The sequence below is a fragment of the Neodiprion fabricii genome, chromosome 2, assembly GCF_021155785.1.
Source record: "Neodiprion fabricii isolate iyNeoFabr1 chromosome 2, iyNeoFabr1.1, whole genome shotgun sequence".
NCBI lineage: Eukaryota > Metazoa > Arthropoda > Insecta > Hymenoptera > Diprionidae > Neodiprion > Neodiprion fabricii.
The window spans coordinates 2,355,217-2,370,940 of NC_060240.1; the positions used below are offsets into that span (position 1 = coordinate 2,355,217).

The 15,724-nt window shown below is 33.7% G+C and overlaps 1 protein-coding gene across 1 annotated transcript; it reads right to left on the reverse strand.

Moving 5' to 3' along the window:
• Nucleotides 1-4,394: 4,394 nt before the first annotated feature.
• On the reverse strand, nucleotides 4,395-15,367 carry LOC124174588 (la-related protein Larp4B). Its single transcript, XM_046553806.1, has 11 exons — nucleotides 15,180-15,367; nucleotides 13,692-14,055; nucleotides 11,681-11,930; nucleotides 10,746-10,886; nucleotides 10,378-10,605; nucleotides 9,998-10,143; nucleotides 9,755-9,852; nucleotides 8,788-9,646; nucleotides 6,243-6,411; nucleotides 5,969-6,073; nucleotides 4,395-5,780 (listed from the first exon to the last, which is right to left on the reverse strand). The coding sequence occupies exons 1-10, from the start codon at nucleotides 15,244-15,246 to the stop codon at nucleotides 5,978-5,980; spliced, it is 2,418 nt and encodes an 805-aa protein (XP_046409762.1). The 5' UTR covers nucleotides 15,247-15,367; the 3' UTR covers nucleotides 4,395-5,780; nucleotides 5,969-5,977.
• Between the last annotated feature and the right edge of the window lie 357 nt (nucleotides 15,368-15,724).

Consider the following 15,724-nt stretch of genomic DNA (forward strand, 5'->3'; position numbering starts at 1 on the left):
AAAACTCAAGTCTCGTTTACAAGATTAGAAAAAAAGTCACAGTCCATGAAATATAAAGGAAAAAATAAAAATAACTTGAGCCATTTGAAATTATATCTCTTTAAATACCATCTTATTACTTTAGACTACATACTTTTCAGTTGCATCGCATCGATATGCTCTTACTCTAGTGGAAACACAGTCAGTGATTTTGTAGCCATGTAAATAGGACTGTTTGTGATCGTTACTTCACATTGTTACATTTGTTATTTTCATTGTTTTTTTTTTTTATTTATTTATTTTTTTTCTAAATAGTTTTTTCTAAGTTTTTTTAGGATATCTGTCAAAACAAACCATAGATTAGAGAATATGTATATCATTCTAGGTGTAGATTCCGAACTTCTATACCTCATCTTATTTGGTTTTACAATCAAGTTCAAAATACCCACAAACTTTTTAATATCAACAAACATAATGAATAGATATTAAGCTACTGTGAAATAATTAAAAACATAACTTGATTTAATTGGTAAACATACTTTTCGTATATTATGAATAATTTACCCGTGAAATGAATATTGTTAAGTTTCGATAACAAAATGTGTGTCAGTGATTTAACTTTTCTAAATATTACGAATAATTATTCTATCAATTTCAAATGGATTCTGTTTCCTTATCTGTCTCTTTCTCTTATTCTCTTTTTCTCTTTCTCTCACTTCCAATAGTCAGGGATAACGATGAATGGCTCACCAAAGGCTGGCCAGATTTTTACTCTCGTTCGATGAAAACCTCAATTAGGATAAACTTAAGCTAGTAAATCATGTCAAGCATTCCCTGCTTTCGAATACTCTAATTTTACTCGTTTTATCTAACGTAAAATTATGGTTATTTTACAGAAACATCATAATCACAGATTACATTTTAATATAGTTGAATCATTTAATTCCACACCCACATATTAATTTCTTCACTTTTGTTTTCATTGTTTGATGAAATTCGGTTTGTTACTCGTCGATGTTATCTGACGCTGATAAACATACCATTTTCTTTTCTTTTTTTTTTTTTCAACGCTCTTTCACTCCCTCTACCTCTTTCTCTTTCTCTTTCTCGTTCCTCCTGATTTGGCTAAACTATGATGAATTGTTCATACGTTAATATATAAATATGTAACTTTAGTCTACAAATATACAATAGATAATTTAGAGAAAGAAAAAGCGTGATTTCATTCACTCTCGTCATATTGTATGGATTTTGTGACCACATCAATTATCTATTTTAGACCAAAATAAACTTTGATTCAAAAGTGCACAAAATCTTTATGTCTTTTCAATTCTTAATGACTTGTTCAAAAAATTTGATCTAAAAGCGTTTTTTTTTTCTTTGTTTAATCGTAACAAGCTATTGTTCATTCAAACGATGACGCAATATCAAATATTTACGATATGAAAGTCCAATAATTCGAGTAACGTTCATTTTACAAGTCAAACTTTCGCATCGCTCAAATTCTCAGAAATCTCAGGATTAAATTAAATCACACAAAAATATTATAGATTTTCTATTCATGATACAATATTAATTAACATTTCTTGACACAGTTTGACTTGATTCAACGAAATTCAAAGTTACAAGAATCAGTCATTTGTTAGCTGCGAAATGAATTTTTTTTTTCTTTCTTTTTTTCTCTTTATTTCGCAAAATGGCTTATTTTACTTTACACCACAAATAAGAATTTTTTTACATATTTGTTGATAACTGTATATATATGTCATGTAATTTTCATTGAACTGTTTTAATCATTCATTCATTTTACTGTTTATTATCTGTTTTGCGGAACAAATTCTGTCAGTCTCATTTATTTAATTTAGCAGCGATGATTTTTATTTAATTATGTTTTTCTTTTTATTTTGTTTTTGCCCTATCTACTGGTCTTAAATGAAATCAAAAGAATATATGATTTAATTTTCACATCAACAATGCACCGATATTCCAAACTTTAGGGGGTAGGGGGAGAAAAAAAAAAAAAAAACTAGATACTTATACAGTAACTCTTTTAATCCCAAACAAATTTAATGCTCGTAACATCAGTGGTAGATTAATTAAATATGAAAACTAGAAATGAGATGTTACTAGGAGTAATAATTATTAGTCTCAATATTTTAGCAGATTAGAAGTAATGAAAATAAGAATTGAACCAATGATAACAGTAATTAATTTTTAATTTCGAAATCTGTCATTTTACATAGTATAATAAACAAACGTCGTAAGATCACATATTATAATACACATTTTCATAGTAATTAAAAAAAAATCAGACTTTTAAGGCCTGTAGCCTATGAAATAGTACATTATAGTTTTTTTTTTTTTTTTTTTTTTCCATTTTGTGTTTCTCGGTAGGTGTGAGAGGGGGGGGGGCTATATTCTAATCACAGTTTGAGCCAGTTGATGATTGAATTAATAACTGCCAGCCACAATATCGATCAAGGTAGCACTGTCGTTTTGAACAGTAACAAATTAATTATGCACAAAAAAAAAAAAAAAAAAGAAAGAAAGAAGAAAAAAAAAACTAACAAAATATAAAAGATGAATCAAAATCAAAGTCTCGTGCTACGTCATAAATTGCGGCAAGCCATGTTACGTTGAACACGAATCGAATTATCATTTATCCTCATGTGTTTGAAATAAATTCTCAATTGATTGTTGTTGTTGTTGTTTTTTTTTTTTTTTTCCCCCTTCGTCAAACTTTTCACCCCATATTCCTAGTTATTCAAAAATTACGAAAACTTCTACGCGAAGAAGCGAAAACATAAATAAAAATAAACTAGAAAGATTTTGCGTTCCACTGAAAAACACTGTATGTACAGGTATAAAGAAGCACAAAAAAAAAAAAAAGAAAAAAAAATTTGTAGTTAAAAAAAAAAATGCAGAGCCAGCTTTATAGGATGAAAACAACGTTGTCGGTGAAAAGTTTTGTCAACTTTTAGTTAATTAAGCGTACACACACACACGCACACGCACGCACACACAGAGGCACGCACACGCCCACACATAGTTAGAGTGTTATTTAATTTATGATTAAACAACAAGTTTAATTATTTATTTATTCATTCTTAATCGATTACTTTTACGCATAAACCAGCCTTTATTATTATACAACTCGCTGCGGCTTCTTCTTCTTTTTGTTATTTTTGTTCGTTTGTTGTTTTTTTTTTGTTTTTGTATTTTTCTTTCTTTCTGCGTTTCTCTTTGTTGTGTTAATGCGGGTGTGGTAGTATATATGTATATATATATATTTATATTTGTGTGTAAACGACCCAAAAGATATCTTATAAGTTTTTTTTTTTTTTTTTTTCCATCTAATAATTAGTATTATATGAATAAAAACTGGGCCAAAGCTGAGGGACCTATTATTTATTTATTTGTTTTTTTTATTTATTTTTTATTTTCGCTTATTCCTCTTTTTATACTAAATCGCCTACAGCACCAAAATGTGAAACTGAAACAACTAATACATATATCAGTTTTCAGCTGACTATTAATTTAGTTACATCTCTCAATGTACGATTGTTTGTAGGCGCGAACAATTGTTTGAAATATAAAAGAAAATTAAAAGGCAGCATAGCTTGTTTAAACTTAAAATATCAATTACATACAACGGTAATTCATTTTATGCAGGAGATTGTTTCTTCTCGTGTTTGTTTGTTTGTTCGTTTGTTTGTTTTCTTTTCCAGCATTTTTGTTTTGTTTTCTCAATCTTTCAGCAACCTTAATTCTGCATGCATATCAGTAACAAATATATCATATGCGCTCTTAACTATTATATTATGTAGTTACATATAATTATGTATAACATCTAAAGCCAAGCTCCTGTAATATACACAACACTTGAGGCACTTATTTGTGTGCTCAAATACCATTTTCGTGACATCTTTTTTTGTAATCTTTTTTCGTTTTCTTCTTCTTTTTATATCATTACCATTATCAATATTATTATTATTATTATTATTGTTATTATTATTAATATTATTATTATTATTGTTATTATTGTTATTACTATTGTTATTATTTATTATTATTAATATTAATATTGGTATAATTATCATGTTACTTGCTAAAGCATAAATCTACGTCGTCTGATATTCTTTAATTTTTTATTATGAATTTCTTCAACAATATATCATTAGAAAATAAAACAGTGCCGTAACAAGGGTCTATAACGGCAGTAAAGTTATCATGATATATTTGAAATTGTTTAGTATTACAATTTGCATGTTCGAGATAAAGAAAAAAGAAACTACTTTCCAGAATGTCCATAACAAGTAATAATATCGAGCTAAGATATAACTAATTCCCCACACGAGACGCCAATTATAATGCCCATAGTAGCAAGTAACAATTACTTTTTTTATATCCGCCGCAAAAGTTCAACTCGTTCGGCGCCAAAACACCCTAGCGTCCCAAATCAACCAAGAGTTTAGTTTTTTTTTTCTTCTTCTTTAAAAGACACGAATGGTTTTGAAGTTAACGTTATTTTTTATTTCAAATCAAATTCTTTACGTTGTTACTGATTGAATTTTATTGGAATTAATGAAATGTTCATAAGGTGTGAAATATACGTGTTGTAGCAAAATAATTCCAACATAGCGTATAACCATTGAAGTGGCGATAAAATATTGTTGGGAAATATTTACGAGGAAAAAAAAAAAAAAACGGTTGCATGGATGCTAAAAGGGTATAATGTCTATTTATGTGCATACATACACACACACATATATATATATATATATATGTACATACCATCGTCAACGCCAATCTGGTTGGTTGAAATTTTTTATAACTACATGAGCAAAGAAAATTGCTATAAGCAGAACCATATCGCTGACATTCTGGAAATTACAAGACCTTTTTCCTCTTTCATATCAACGTGACAGAAGAACTTTGGAATATATGAGGTAAAAAAAAAAAAAAAGAAAAGAAAAGAAAAAATGAAAATTTAATAGATTTAAACTGCTTCAAATTCGTTTCCTACTTTGAACTGAACAACAAATGTCGAGAAGGTAAATTGACAGCAAACATGAAGTTGAACTTTATCCCTATATGGAATATAAATATGAATTACTCAAAATTGTTACAGAAAGACGATTGGCCAAAGTTATATGTTGTAAAACATACAAGCTGTAAACAAGTGTCAAGATTTGGCACGAAGGTAGTGAACATTTTATAGTTACGGCCCGATAATTTGTGTGAAAAGAAGTAAATTTATTTTCCAAATAAATATATTAAAGGTATGTATTCACTCACGATTTTTTTAAAAATCGAAACAAATTTCAACTAATATATACCTCCGAAATGACCGAACCAAAGTACCGACGACACTCTCCTACACAGTGTATTATCCTGTCAGCAATTAATATTATTTTCTTAATTGTAAGGGAAAAATTACTGTTTCCTTGAATACTTGGTTTTTGTTGAATTATTATTCATTTTTTTTTTGGGTTTTATATATATACTTTTTTTTGTCTGCTGTTTTAATTTTTTTTGTATTTTTCTCCTTTAGTTTTATGATTTTTCTTCTCGTTTATCATTTGTCGTTTATCGATGCCACAATTAGTATAATATAGGCAAAGTCACTGTATACAATGTAAAAAGTTCGTTTCTCATTTTTCTTATAATCTTTTCTTTGTTATTTGTTTTTTCAATGCCTACCATACTCGCTTTAAGATTAAAGCGGCTGGCAAACGACCCGTCCAACCCATTTTCAGGTGCATGTAACTGCTAATTATTGAAATTGATTGCAGTGAAATCTGTAAGAGTATATACAACTGTATAAATGGATGATCTGAGTAAATGAAATAAGACGTGAGGGGGAAGAAAAAAAAATTACAAATTCACCACAGTTTGAACTCAACGAATGATTAAAAAAAATAAAATAAAACTGAATATTAGACTAACAATTGTCATATATGTCCAATGAAATAAAACTTCTACTTACATATCGGCCTTACATATTTCCATCCTTCTCATCAGTTTTGTGTTTTGTACAACGTAGTTCCCGGCAATGTTGCGCTACTTGAGCATAGCTCGGCCTGGTGAGGTCCTGATGAGGAAAAATAAGCAAAATTCGTATTAATGTTACATACTTGATATACAGAAAAATATTATATTTGTACAAAAGACCGACAAAGACATTTAAAAAATAGCAAATTTTTGATATAATCATCAATTAACGGACGAAATTTGTTAACGTAATCGAATTAATCGCTTACTATAAGAGAGCTCGACGTCACTCCTGATTGTATCTGGTTACTCTGGTGCGTAGAAGAGACGTTGCAGCTGCAGCTGGTTACCGGTTCAACATCCTCCGTCGCATGTGGATTTGTACTAATAGCCTCATCCACGCCGTTCACCATGTTTGTGTCATCAGTCTTTACAAATCTGTCAGCGGTGTATTACAGTAATATAGGAACTTTACCAGGAAGACGTGCATATACGAATCATAATAACGAGGTAATTCGAAGAAAAAAATAAAATAAAAATTTAACAGATACAAAAAGTAAGAGACAAGAAAAAGAAAAAAAAAGAAAAAAAAACAGGGTGCTTTACAAAAAGAAAAGAAATAAAAAAAAAAAAGGCATGCACGATAATTGCGGAGTTTGGCAATACCGCACAATAAATAACTTTTCTCTGACTTTTTTTTTTTTTTTTCTCCAACAAATAGTAGCAAAGATTTGTTTTTGTGTCTTTTAGGGAATGGGTCTTGCAAGGTTGCAACACATACGGTTAACAAACCAGTATACACATCGTTTATTTACTTTCATTGACAATGATTCTACCTATAGTCACGACCAAATAATAATGAACCATGCTTTCTGTTTTTTTATTGTATTTTTTTTTTTTTTTTTTTTTTTTTTACTCGTCGAAAATTACAGCTTAATAATTATTGATATTAAAAACTAAAACTTTAATCAAAATGCCTTTAAAAGTAACTTGAAACCGAACAATTAATAATAACATTAATACAATAATAATAATAATAATAATAATAGTAATAATAATAATAATATTAAAGAACCCTGAATATTATAGTAGTCCTCAAGTATTGTTCATGTGTAGCAACAGTACAGGCACTTGATACCCAACCTGCATAGGAGAAGAAACCTGTGCGTTGTGCCGCCACGTAGTACTGAATGCATTCTCGCATATATTCATACACTTTTTGTTTGTCGCTTTTTTATTATTTTTTGGATTTTTTTTTTTTTTTTGTGACATTTATGTTATATTATTAATTTAATATTAATATATGTATTACCAGCGCGTCATTTATACGTTTAGCAGTGGATATTTGTTGTCGACTATCTTGTGTAAGAAGAAATGAAGGGAAAAAAAAAAAAAAAAAAAAACACGGTTGTTCCAACATTTTTATACTAGGTCTGATGTAATTGTTTGCAGACTTTAATTGCCATTTCCTTTCTCTTCGTTATTTGTTATTCTAGAATTAGGAACAATCACAGTGCACCTATTATTTACTTCGATCTGACGAAAAACTTGCGTTTATGCAAATGTCACCATCCCTGATATTGTATGTAACTATCATTACAGGGATACAGGGATTAAAGGGAATAAAACGTAAACAATAAAAATAACATAATGAAGACGAGAAGTAATTCTGTGAAACTAAAAAAATAAAAAAAAAATAAAAAAAAAAAAACAAAAAAAAAAACAAAGAGAAAAGAAATAGAAAAAGTAAATATTGACAACGACAACAGTAATTGTCAAAGACAAATTAGATATTAATCAAGAATGGCAAATCAATAAAACCGGACACGCATCATATCTAATATTTAACCGACACATATGGGCAGTAGAGCAGCAACAGCGGAATCACTCCTGAGAGTCGTGCAGGAACTCCTTTGTACGTCTCTTAATTTCTTTCATTTTTCCATTTTTCATAAATTTTTTACATCCATATATGCGTAAAGCGTACGTGTTTTGCTTTGTTTACTGCACGTTCCATTATTGAGTGTACAAGGGTGATATATATATATATATAAGGGTTATATATATATATATATATATATGTATCTAAATATGTGGTACGTTCAGCACATCCACAATATCAGCATGTAGTAGCACATAACACAGCCAAACAAAACATTTAACACAACTCAGCATAGCCTCAGCCTCCAAACTATGTGCTTGTATACTACTTTTATACATATTTTCCCTTTCGTTTCTGCCTTATTGAGTGTATTAACATACATATATACATATTATAGAATACATATATATACGTGAATGTGCATATGTAGATATGTATATGTGCTTATACACATGTTTATTAAATTTTATCTTCAATTATTATTGTAAATGGTGATAAAAAATAAAAGGAGAAAAAAGAAAACAAATACAAGAAGGGTTGGGAGGAGAAACTATCAAAAGCAATCAAAAGTAAAATTACTAATAATAATAATAGTAATCATAATCATAATAGTAATAGCAATAATTTCGTAAAGAATACTCTGAAAATTAAATTAAATTCGTAGTTGCATTCCGTAGAAAGAGAGAGAGAGAGAGAGAGAGAGAGAGAGAGAGAGAAAGAGAGAGAGAGAGAGAAAGAAAGAGAGAGAGAGTGAGAACGATGAGAGTGTGAGGGAGCGAGTGATTAAGAGAAATATATTCATGTATAGACATAAACACATGCGTTGCATACATACGTAAGTCGTATACAGAGAGCGGAGAGGTATACACTTACATATGCATGAATGCACGTGCCGAGCGTGTAATTACTGTGTAAGAATAAAGCGCACTCACTTATCGGGAGATGACGGGGGAGTGAGAGTGATCGTGCTGAGAGCGATGTCTGTAGAGTCAGTGTTGCTGGCAGAGGAATTGGAGTTTGAGACTGTGGAGGTGGTGGGTGCTGCCAACGATGTGCCAGAATTGGCGACAGCCTCTAAGGTACCGGACGACGACGGACCTCCTGTGCTTGACCCAGGACTTGCTGACCTGCTGCTGTTGCTGGTCTGTTGTTGTTGTTGTTGTTGTTGTTGTTGTTGTTGATGTTGTTGCTCCTGATGCTGTTGATACTGTTGACCGACTCCCCCCGCTGTCGGCTCTTTATCTTTTGTGCTTTTCAGCTTGGCAGTACCTTTTACAACGTCTGAAAGCCTGTTCTCCCAGTGCGATTGCAAACTATCGGTTGCGGCGGTCTCCGTTGAGGCGGTGTGCAGCTTGGCAGGATCAGCATCCAGGCCAGGAAGTGGTGGGAAGGCTGCTGCTTCCAAGTCAAACTGTACGCCACGATTGTATTGAGAATTGTTCGCTATATTGGACTCTCTTATCGGTGGAAGCGGGTTACTGTTCGCCTTTGACATTGCGTCTTGGTCTTTGGGCCTGCGATGTGTACGATGGCGGGGAAATTGAATAGGCGAGTCCATTCCCTGAGCATCGTTCTCTATCAATGCCTTGACGTGACTGCCGCCACTGCTGCTGCTGCTGTTGCCACTGCTGCTGCTACTGAACTGAGGAGGCTCTCCTCCCGACAACGTTGTCGCATGGGAAGAGTGGAACTTTGTGCCAGTCTGATAGGAAGATGAGGATGTTGGCTTCATTGGTGGCAAGCTTAACGAAGAAGCCGATGTGCTCGTACCAGATACCATTGGACCCCCCCCTCCGCCTCCTCCACCACCACCACCTCCTCCTCCGCCTCCTCCGCCACCACCACCAGCACCACTTCCTCCTCCTCCTCCGCTGCTACCACCTCCTCCTCCTCCACCACTTATCAGAGGATGGTTAGATCGGCCTGCGGAACCCATTCCTCCTCCACCTCCACTGTCCATTAAACCTCCTCTCTCAGATCCATTCCTTTGTTTATTTCTACAGAATTCAAATTATCATCTTAAACGCCCCATAATTAACAAAATTTCTATGAAAAAATTACAAAGTTTTCATTCGTGGGTTATACGCAGTTTTGCAGTCTGTTGCAATCTGACAATCGAAGTGCTAACTCAATTTCGTTTACCTGTTTCTAGGAGTGAATCTTGTGTTATGTGGTTTGAATGAACCATGTGGCGCCATTCCGTTCATCGTAAACACACCCATATCAAAATAAGCGGTGGGACTGCCGTGAGTCCAAGGTATCATACCAGCAGGATAAAATGGCTGATGCTAAAAACGAGGATGTAGTATTATAGTACTCTCAAATTGATGATACAGACGACTATAAAGGTTTTTTTTTTTAATTGCGACACGTTCCACAATCAGTTTAGAAATATGAACATTCAATCCACCAAGGATCTTGCAATATGTTTGTCCAAACTCATGTGTGCTCACAACTGTCAATCAAAACTGTAGCTCTCGATATTTTCTTAGAGCGTTGAGTAAGAAAATTTTCATACTTACATATATAACTGGATTCGCATACGGTGGCATAGTAGTTTGCGGCATTGCATTGCCGTTTGTTGTGTACATAAAGCGCTGTTGGCCAGGTGGGTAGTTGCTTGGATCATAAACTGGCGGAGGAGGCGGAGTAGTCCGATATCCATTTTTAATCCCACCAACGCCAGTAACTGCTGGGATAGGTAGCCTGTTCATTGGTTTAGCTTTTATGCGAGCCATAATAGGCTTTCCCTGTGTCGAATAAAAGAATTTTTAATATCGTTTCATCTGCTTCTATTTCAGAAGTGTACTTGCAGCGTGATGAGCACTGTCATTCACTTATACGGATATGAAATACGTCGATACGAATTTAATATGAGCGAAATAATTACCTGAAATTCTCGAACCTCTTCACGTAGAAACCTATAAGCCTTTTGAGCATCTTCATCGGATTCAAAAGTCACATACCAGGAGCTATTATGTGCAAACTCACACGAAATGAGTCTAGGACATCCCTCTCCTGAGAATAAATTCTGAAATAATAATACTATATGTCAAATACCATATTCAATTAAAGTTGATTGGAGAATAATTGGTTGATTGTTAGACTCAAAAAAAAAAGAGAATAAATAATTGATAAAAAAAAGTGTTCAACAAGATCAAGTGAAATTTAATTAGATATGAATAGTGCGCCTACAAAATGCACCAACAGATATAAAAATATTAGTTAAACATTTTTTGCTTGTTTGGCAAACGGAGGTCTCCCTATTTAATCGCTAAAAGCACCCACAAGAAAGTTGAAAAGTGATTTCCACGTATTCATACCTATGAAAAAGTAATATTCTCGGTAGAACTCGATACGATGCCGATGACATTGAGATATTTTCTAGATGCATTAAGCCATCAGTAATTAAAAGTATCATTTGATTCATAAAAATCAGTTACTTTAATCGCAATACTCGCAATTGTTTGTCTCAAATGAAATAACATTTACCCACTTGTCGTAACTGGTATATTAAAAAAAGTGTCACGAATTGTGGTGTTCTATAATGAAAAAAAATCAAAAAAAAAAAAAAAAAAAAAAAAAAAACCAGGTCATTGTTGCACGACAAGCTAACAACTTAATTTGATGCATCCGTAAACTCAGCGATTAATTATTAAACTGCCTAGCTTTCCTGTTTGTGTGCTCAGCTGTGAATCATTGTAAAGAATTGATCTTGTTACTCGGAAAGATGCGTCTAAAATGAATTTTGCCTAAATATTCTATTACACAACAATCCAAACAATGGATGGGGAAAAAAAAAAATAAACATGTATGTAAGCTTACCTTAACGTCGTCCAGTGGAGTACTATCCGGTATTTCGCGTAGAATAACGATGCACCGTTTATGATTGGGTCTTACTTTCTGCCCTTCTTCGTCCACCTGGACATTGGGAGACTCTCTCAGTACCTCCGTTATGAGTTTGATATCTTTAGTTAGCTTCTTGACTTGGTTAAAATTTGCTACTGTCCATATTGGTACATACTGATCGTTATCCATTTGAGATAATAAATATGTATCGTTGGCTAGGTTCTCTCTGAAAAATTAAAAAATTATTTAGTCAAATTAACGTGTAACTTTCTATTTTTGTATCGATAGAACAATACATGCATTCGATACGATAATCAGTTAGTGGTAACTATAATTCAGCAATTCGAGACCTCAGTGTGCTTTACTGTAATCCATCATATAGAAATACAAGGTCACTGCATTGTAACGCTGTGTAAGTTCGAATAACAAATCGTTGGCAGTGTAGATTAAATTTTTATCGCCTTTTTCACTGTATGCATGTAAACCATACTGTATTCAGTTTTGTGGAATAAATTTTCTGTTAAGTAAAAATAAATTTATGTACAAACTTGCAATAACGTTATGTTATTCTTTATTTAACAGCAGTTCCAAGTTACAAGAAGAAAATAAATCCAGCAAATTTACTAAAATAGAGAGGTATTCATTGTATGATGCAATTTTCTAATCGCCTTGCAATAACTCCAAAGAGCCAAGTTACAGATACCTTAAAATCAAATTTGGATTGTGATAAGCTATAAAATAAACTGCTACAAATAAAATTTGTGATTTTGAATCAAGTGCCAAGAGAAAATAATGAGATAACGATTTGAAGAGATCAATATGATGGAATATTAGTGTAAACGAGCGTTTTGATGTTCACAAGTTAATGTTGGTGAGTTCTTTGCTTATTTATTCATGCATATGTGATGGCTTCAATTCAAAGCAAATAAGTGTCCTTGCCATGGGCCTCGTGAGCCAGAAAATATCAGTTGACCCATAATATTTTCAACTTGAAATGTGTTGAGTAAACATGGCGCAGACCACTTGGGTTCAAAAGTTTTCAAATTAAATAATTACAGAAACCCATCTTTGATGAACACATTTTTATCTCCTCACACAGTTGAAGAATAGTTCCAATCACAAAAAAAAATTTCGAAGAAAATCGACACAGTTTAAGAAAAAAAGAACATAAAATGCACAAAGTTAACCATCAAAGAAATTATGTAGTCACGCAAATTGTAAACATGGAAATGGATATATTCTTGATGAGTTATGAAGGATTGTTAGAAGTAAATATCTGTCATTCTCCACCAACCAGATTATATGAATCTAACTGTCCTTTTGAACTAACGAAATTTGATTTTTTATTCTTATTTGTGGAGGGCTGCTTCAGGTATACTAATCAACCAGGAACTTAGGATTTTTAGTGAACTCCATAGTTCAAACAGTTAATCCAATTTTGTGATCCAAGATATCTTCTCTGAAATTCTAAATATTTAATAAATTTACTGATAATTGTAGTAGCCAGAGCTTAATTTTCACCATAGTTAGACTTTGATAATAACGGAATTATTAAACTTGTAAGATTTCAAATAAACAATGAATGAATCCATTACATTTTACCAGCAACTCTTTATCAGTTCTAAGAATCCGCGTGAATAAATATTTAGCGGAGAGAACCAAAGGTCAATCAGAATTTGTATAAATCAGACATCAATAAATGAATATATCCATTTTAAATGAATAATATACACACACACATATAAACGTACGAAGAAAAGAAGAGTAGTTCAACTGCAAAATCTGACGCATAAGTATTCAGCTCAAATTACAACAAAGGTTTCGGGTAAGTTTTGCTGACATGTACAGTGTATGTTTGTATCCTGATATGGCAAAAATTGAAATAAACTGACAAACTATGATATAATACGTAGGAAACTCTGATGCGTCATCGTGCAGTTTGAAGATGTATTATGTTTTTGGTGTGACTTCAAAGATTGCCTACTACCTGGAGAAGTAGTATTCGAGCTGCGAAGAGAGCATCTGTTTCAATTGGTCAAGAGGTATGCCGGGCATGGAGACGTCGGCGAGTGATCCGATGGAGGCAGAGGCCTCTCCGAGCGCCGTAATGTCGATCGGACTGTAAGCAGCTGCCCCTCCCATGTTCATGGCATGTTGCTGCGCCGGACTTAGGCTGCTAGCACCTTGTTCTAACATCAATTCTGCACTAGGACCTCCGTTCATGACGCTGTAATCTAGGCCGGTTGTACTATTGGTTGGTGCACCCCCCACTGTACCCAGGGACTCAGGGGTGGTTGGGTATCCCGCCCCTGATGGGAGCTTCCCAATGTCCCCATTCATGTACACGTACCCTAGAACAGCGCAACAAGAATGTCGGATAAACGTTTTGAATGAACCAAGAAGGTTAATCAGATATTCGAACAAGGCGTTGAACGAATGATGAAATTTAATTTTAAATCATCGGTGTAGAGGAACAGGGAGAAAAATGTTTGAACAGATGCATGTGTGTGCACGCGGCTTAATAGAATACTTTTTCCCCCTGAATATTGTTATGCGTTAGTCAAAGAGTGAACACTGTCTGGTGAAAATGAACAACCATACTGTAAGTTTGGTATAATTGTTGGTTGATAATTGACGTTAAATAATTAAAATTCAAATCGTGTAAACGTGTAGTGTCCCGTCGATAGTATTCAAATAAAAAGGTCCCGTAGTTGGAGATAAGAATTTTGAAAAGAGAAGATATGCAATATGTTGGATGTGACTGGCCAAATATAGAATCGTATTGCGGCTGGGTATTGAAGAATACGAATACACAGTGACAACTGGCTCTAGCCCACTTATGTTTAGTAAGTGTCATTGCTGAAATCACCATTCATTTCGAAACAATCCCGGATTCCATGTGCCTTTATCGATAGGCTGCTCACCAGCCAGCTTCGTTTACTCGTTTCTTCTCGCAACTACGGACCCCGCGGGCGCACCGCTGCGTGGAGACACGCACCCTATTAGTATGTTTCGACGGTATAATAATCAGGCGAAAACACGCGAATCCGATTATCTACGTCATTCAAATAATAACGTACTACGACGTTTTATTATTTAAAGAAATCTTACCGAGGAGAAGAATCAACTCAACACAATTTCTCAAGGAAACTACAAAATGGCCGACACAGAAAGGCACATGCCGTAGCTCAATGCATTATGGGTTGCAGGTATATAGGCTGAAAACTGCGCCATCTCTTGGCATTATTGCCGAACCACGATCGACGACATGCGAAATATGAAATCAGGTTTACATATCAACGCATATCAACGACTCGGGGGATTTCCACAACACGACAAGGAAGTATCGTTGCTGCCCATTCGCATCTTTTTGTTACGTGTTGTCTCTTTATTTTTTACCACCTACCAGGTGACCATACCACAAATGCCTATATAATGTGAATCCGTTCAAAATAAATAATCATCTAATTATAACCTTTAGCACGTTGTATTCCCGCGTCGTTTTTACCGGTCGAGAACGAAACTAGTCTCATCTCTGGCATTTTCAAACTATTAATTAATTAATTACTTAAGTAATTAACTAACGTCATCTCGTTCTGCAGGAAACTTGGCACAAGTATTGAACATACACTTACGTACACTGCACAAAAGAAGGGATATTGTTGTTTCTCGGCTAGCTGCGAGATACTGAACCCTGCTGGTAGCTGTATGTACCATGCGTATGATACACATACGATTTCACTGGCACATACGCGCTTATCCAATCTACGTTACTTTTTTTTTTACACGCATTTGTGAGAAGAAAAAAAGAAGAAATAACTGGCGGCCAATAGGACAGAAAATTGACGAGTTTTCAAACGGCGCGACTTTAGAGCATTATTCATTGTATTTATTACCGATGCAACTAAATACAGTACTTCAAAATGCATGACTCGACACCTGCCAACCATTTACACACACAATGTATGCTGCTGAAGCAATGTTGATGGCTGAGGCCCAAGCAAACAAATTTAACGTACC

Excerpts from the sequence above, each read along its gene's own strand:
- LOC124174588 (XM_046553806.1), bottom strand. The coding sequence starts at position 15,246 with ATGCCAGAGATGAGACTAGTTTCGTTCTCGACCGGTAAAAACGACGCG. Across the intron at positions 10,606-10,745 it reads AAGAGGTTCGAGAATTTCAG|GGAAAGCCTATTATGGCTCG; the intron begins GTAATTATTTCG and ends TATTCGACACAG. Across the intron at positions 9,853-9,997 it reads AGATTCACTCCTAGAAACAG|AAATAAACAAAGGAATGGAT; the intron begins GTAAACGAAATT and ends TGAATTCTGTAG.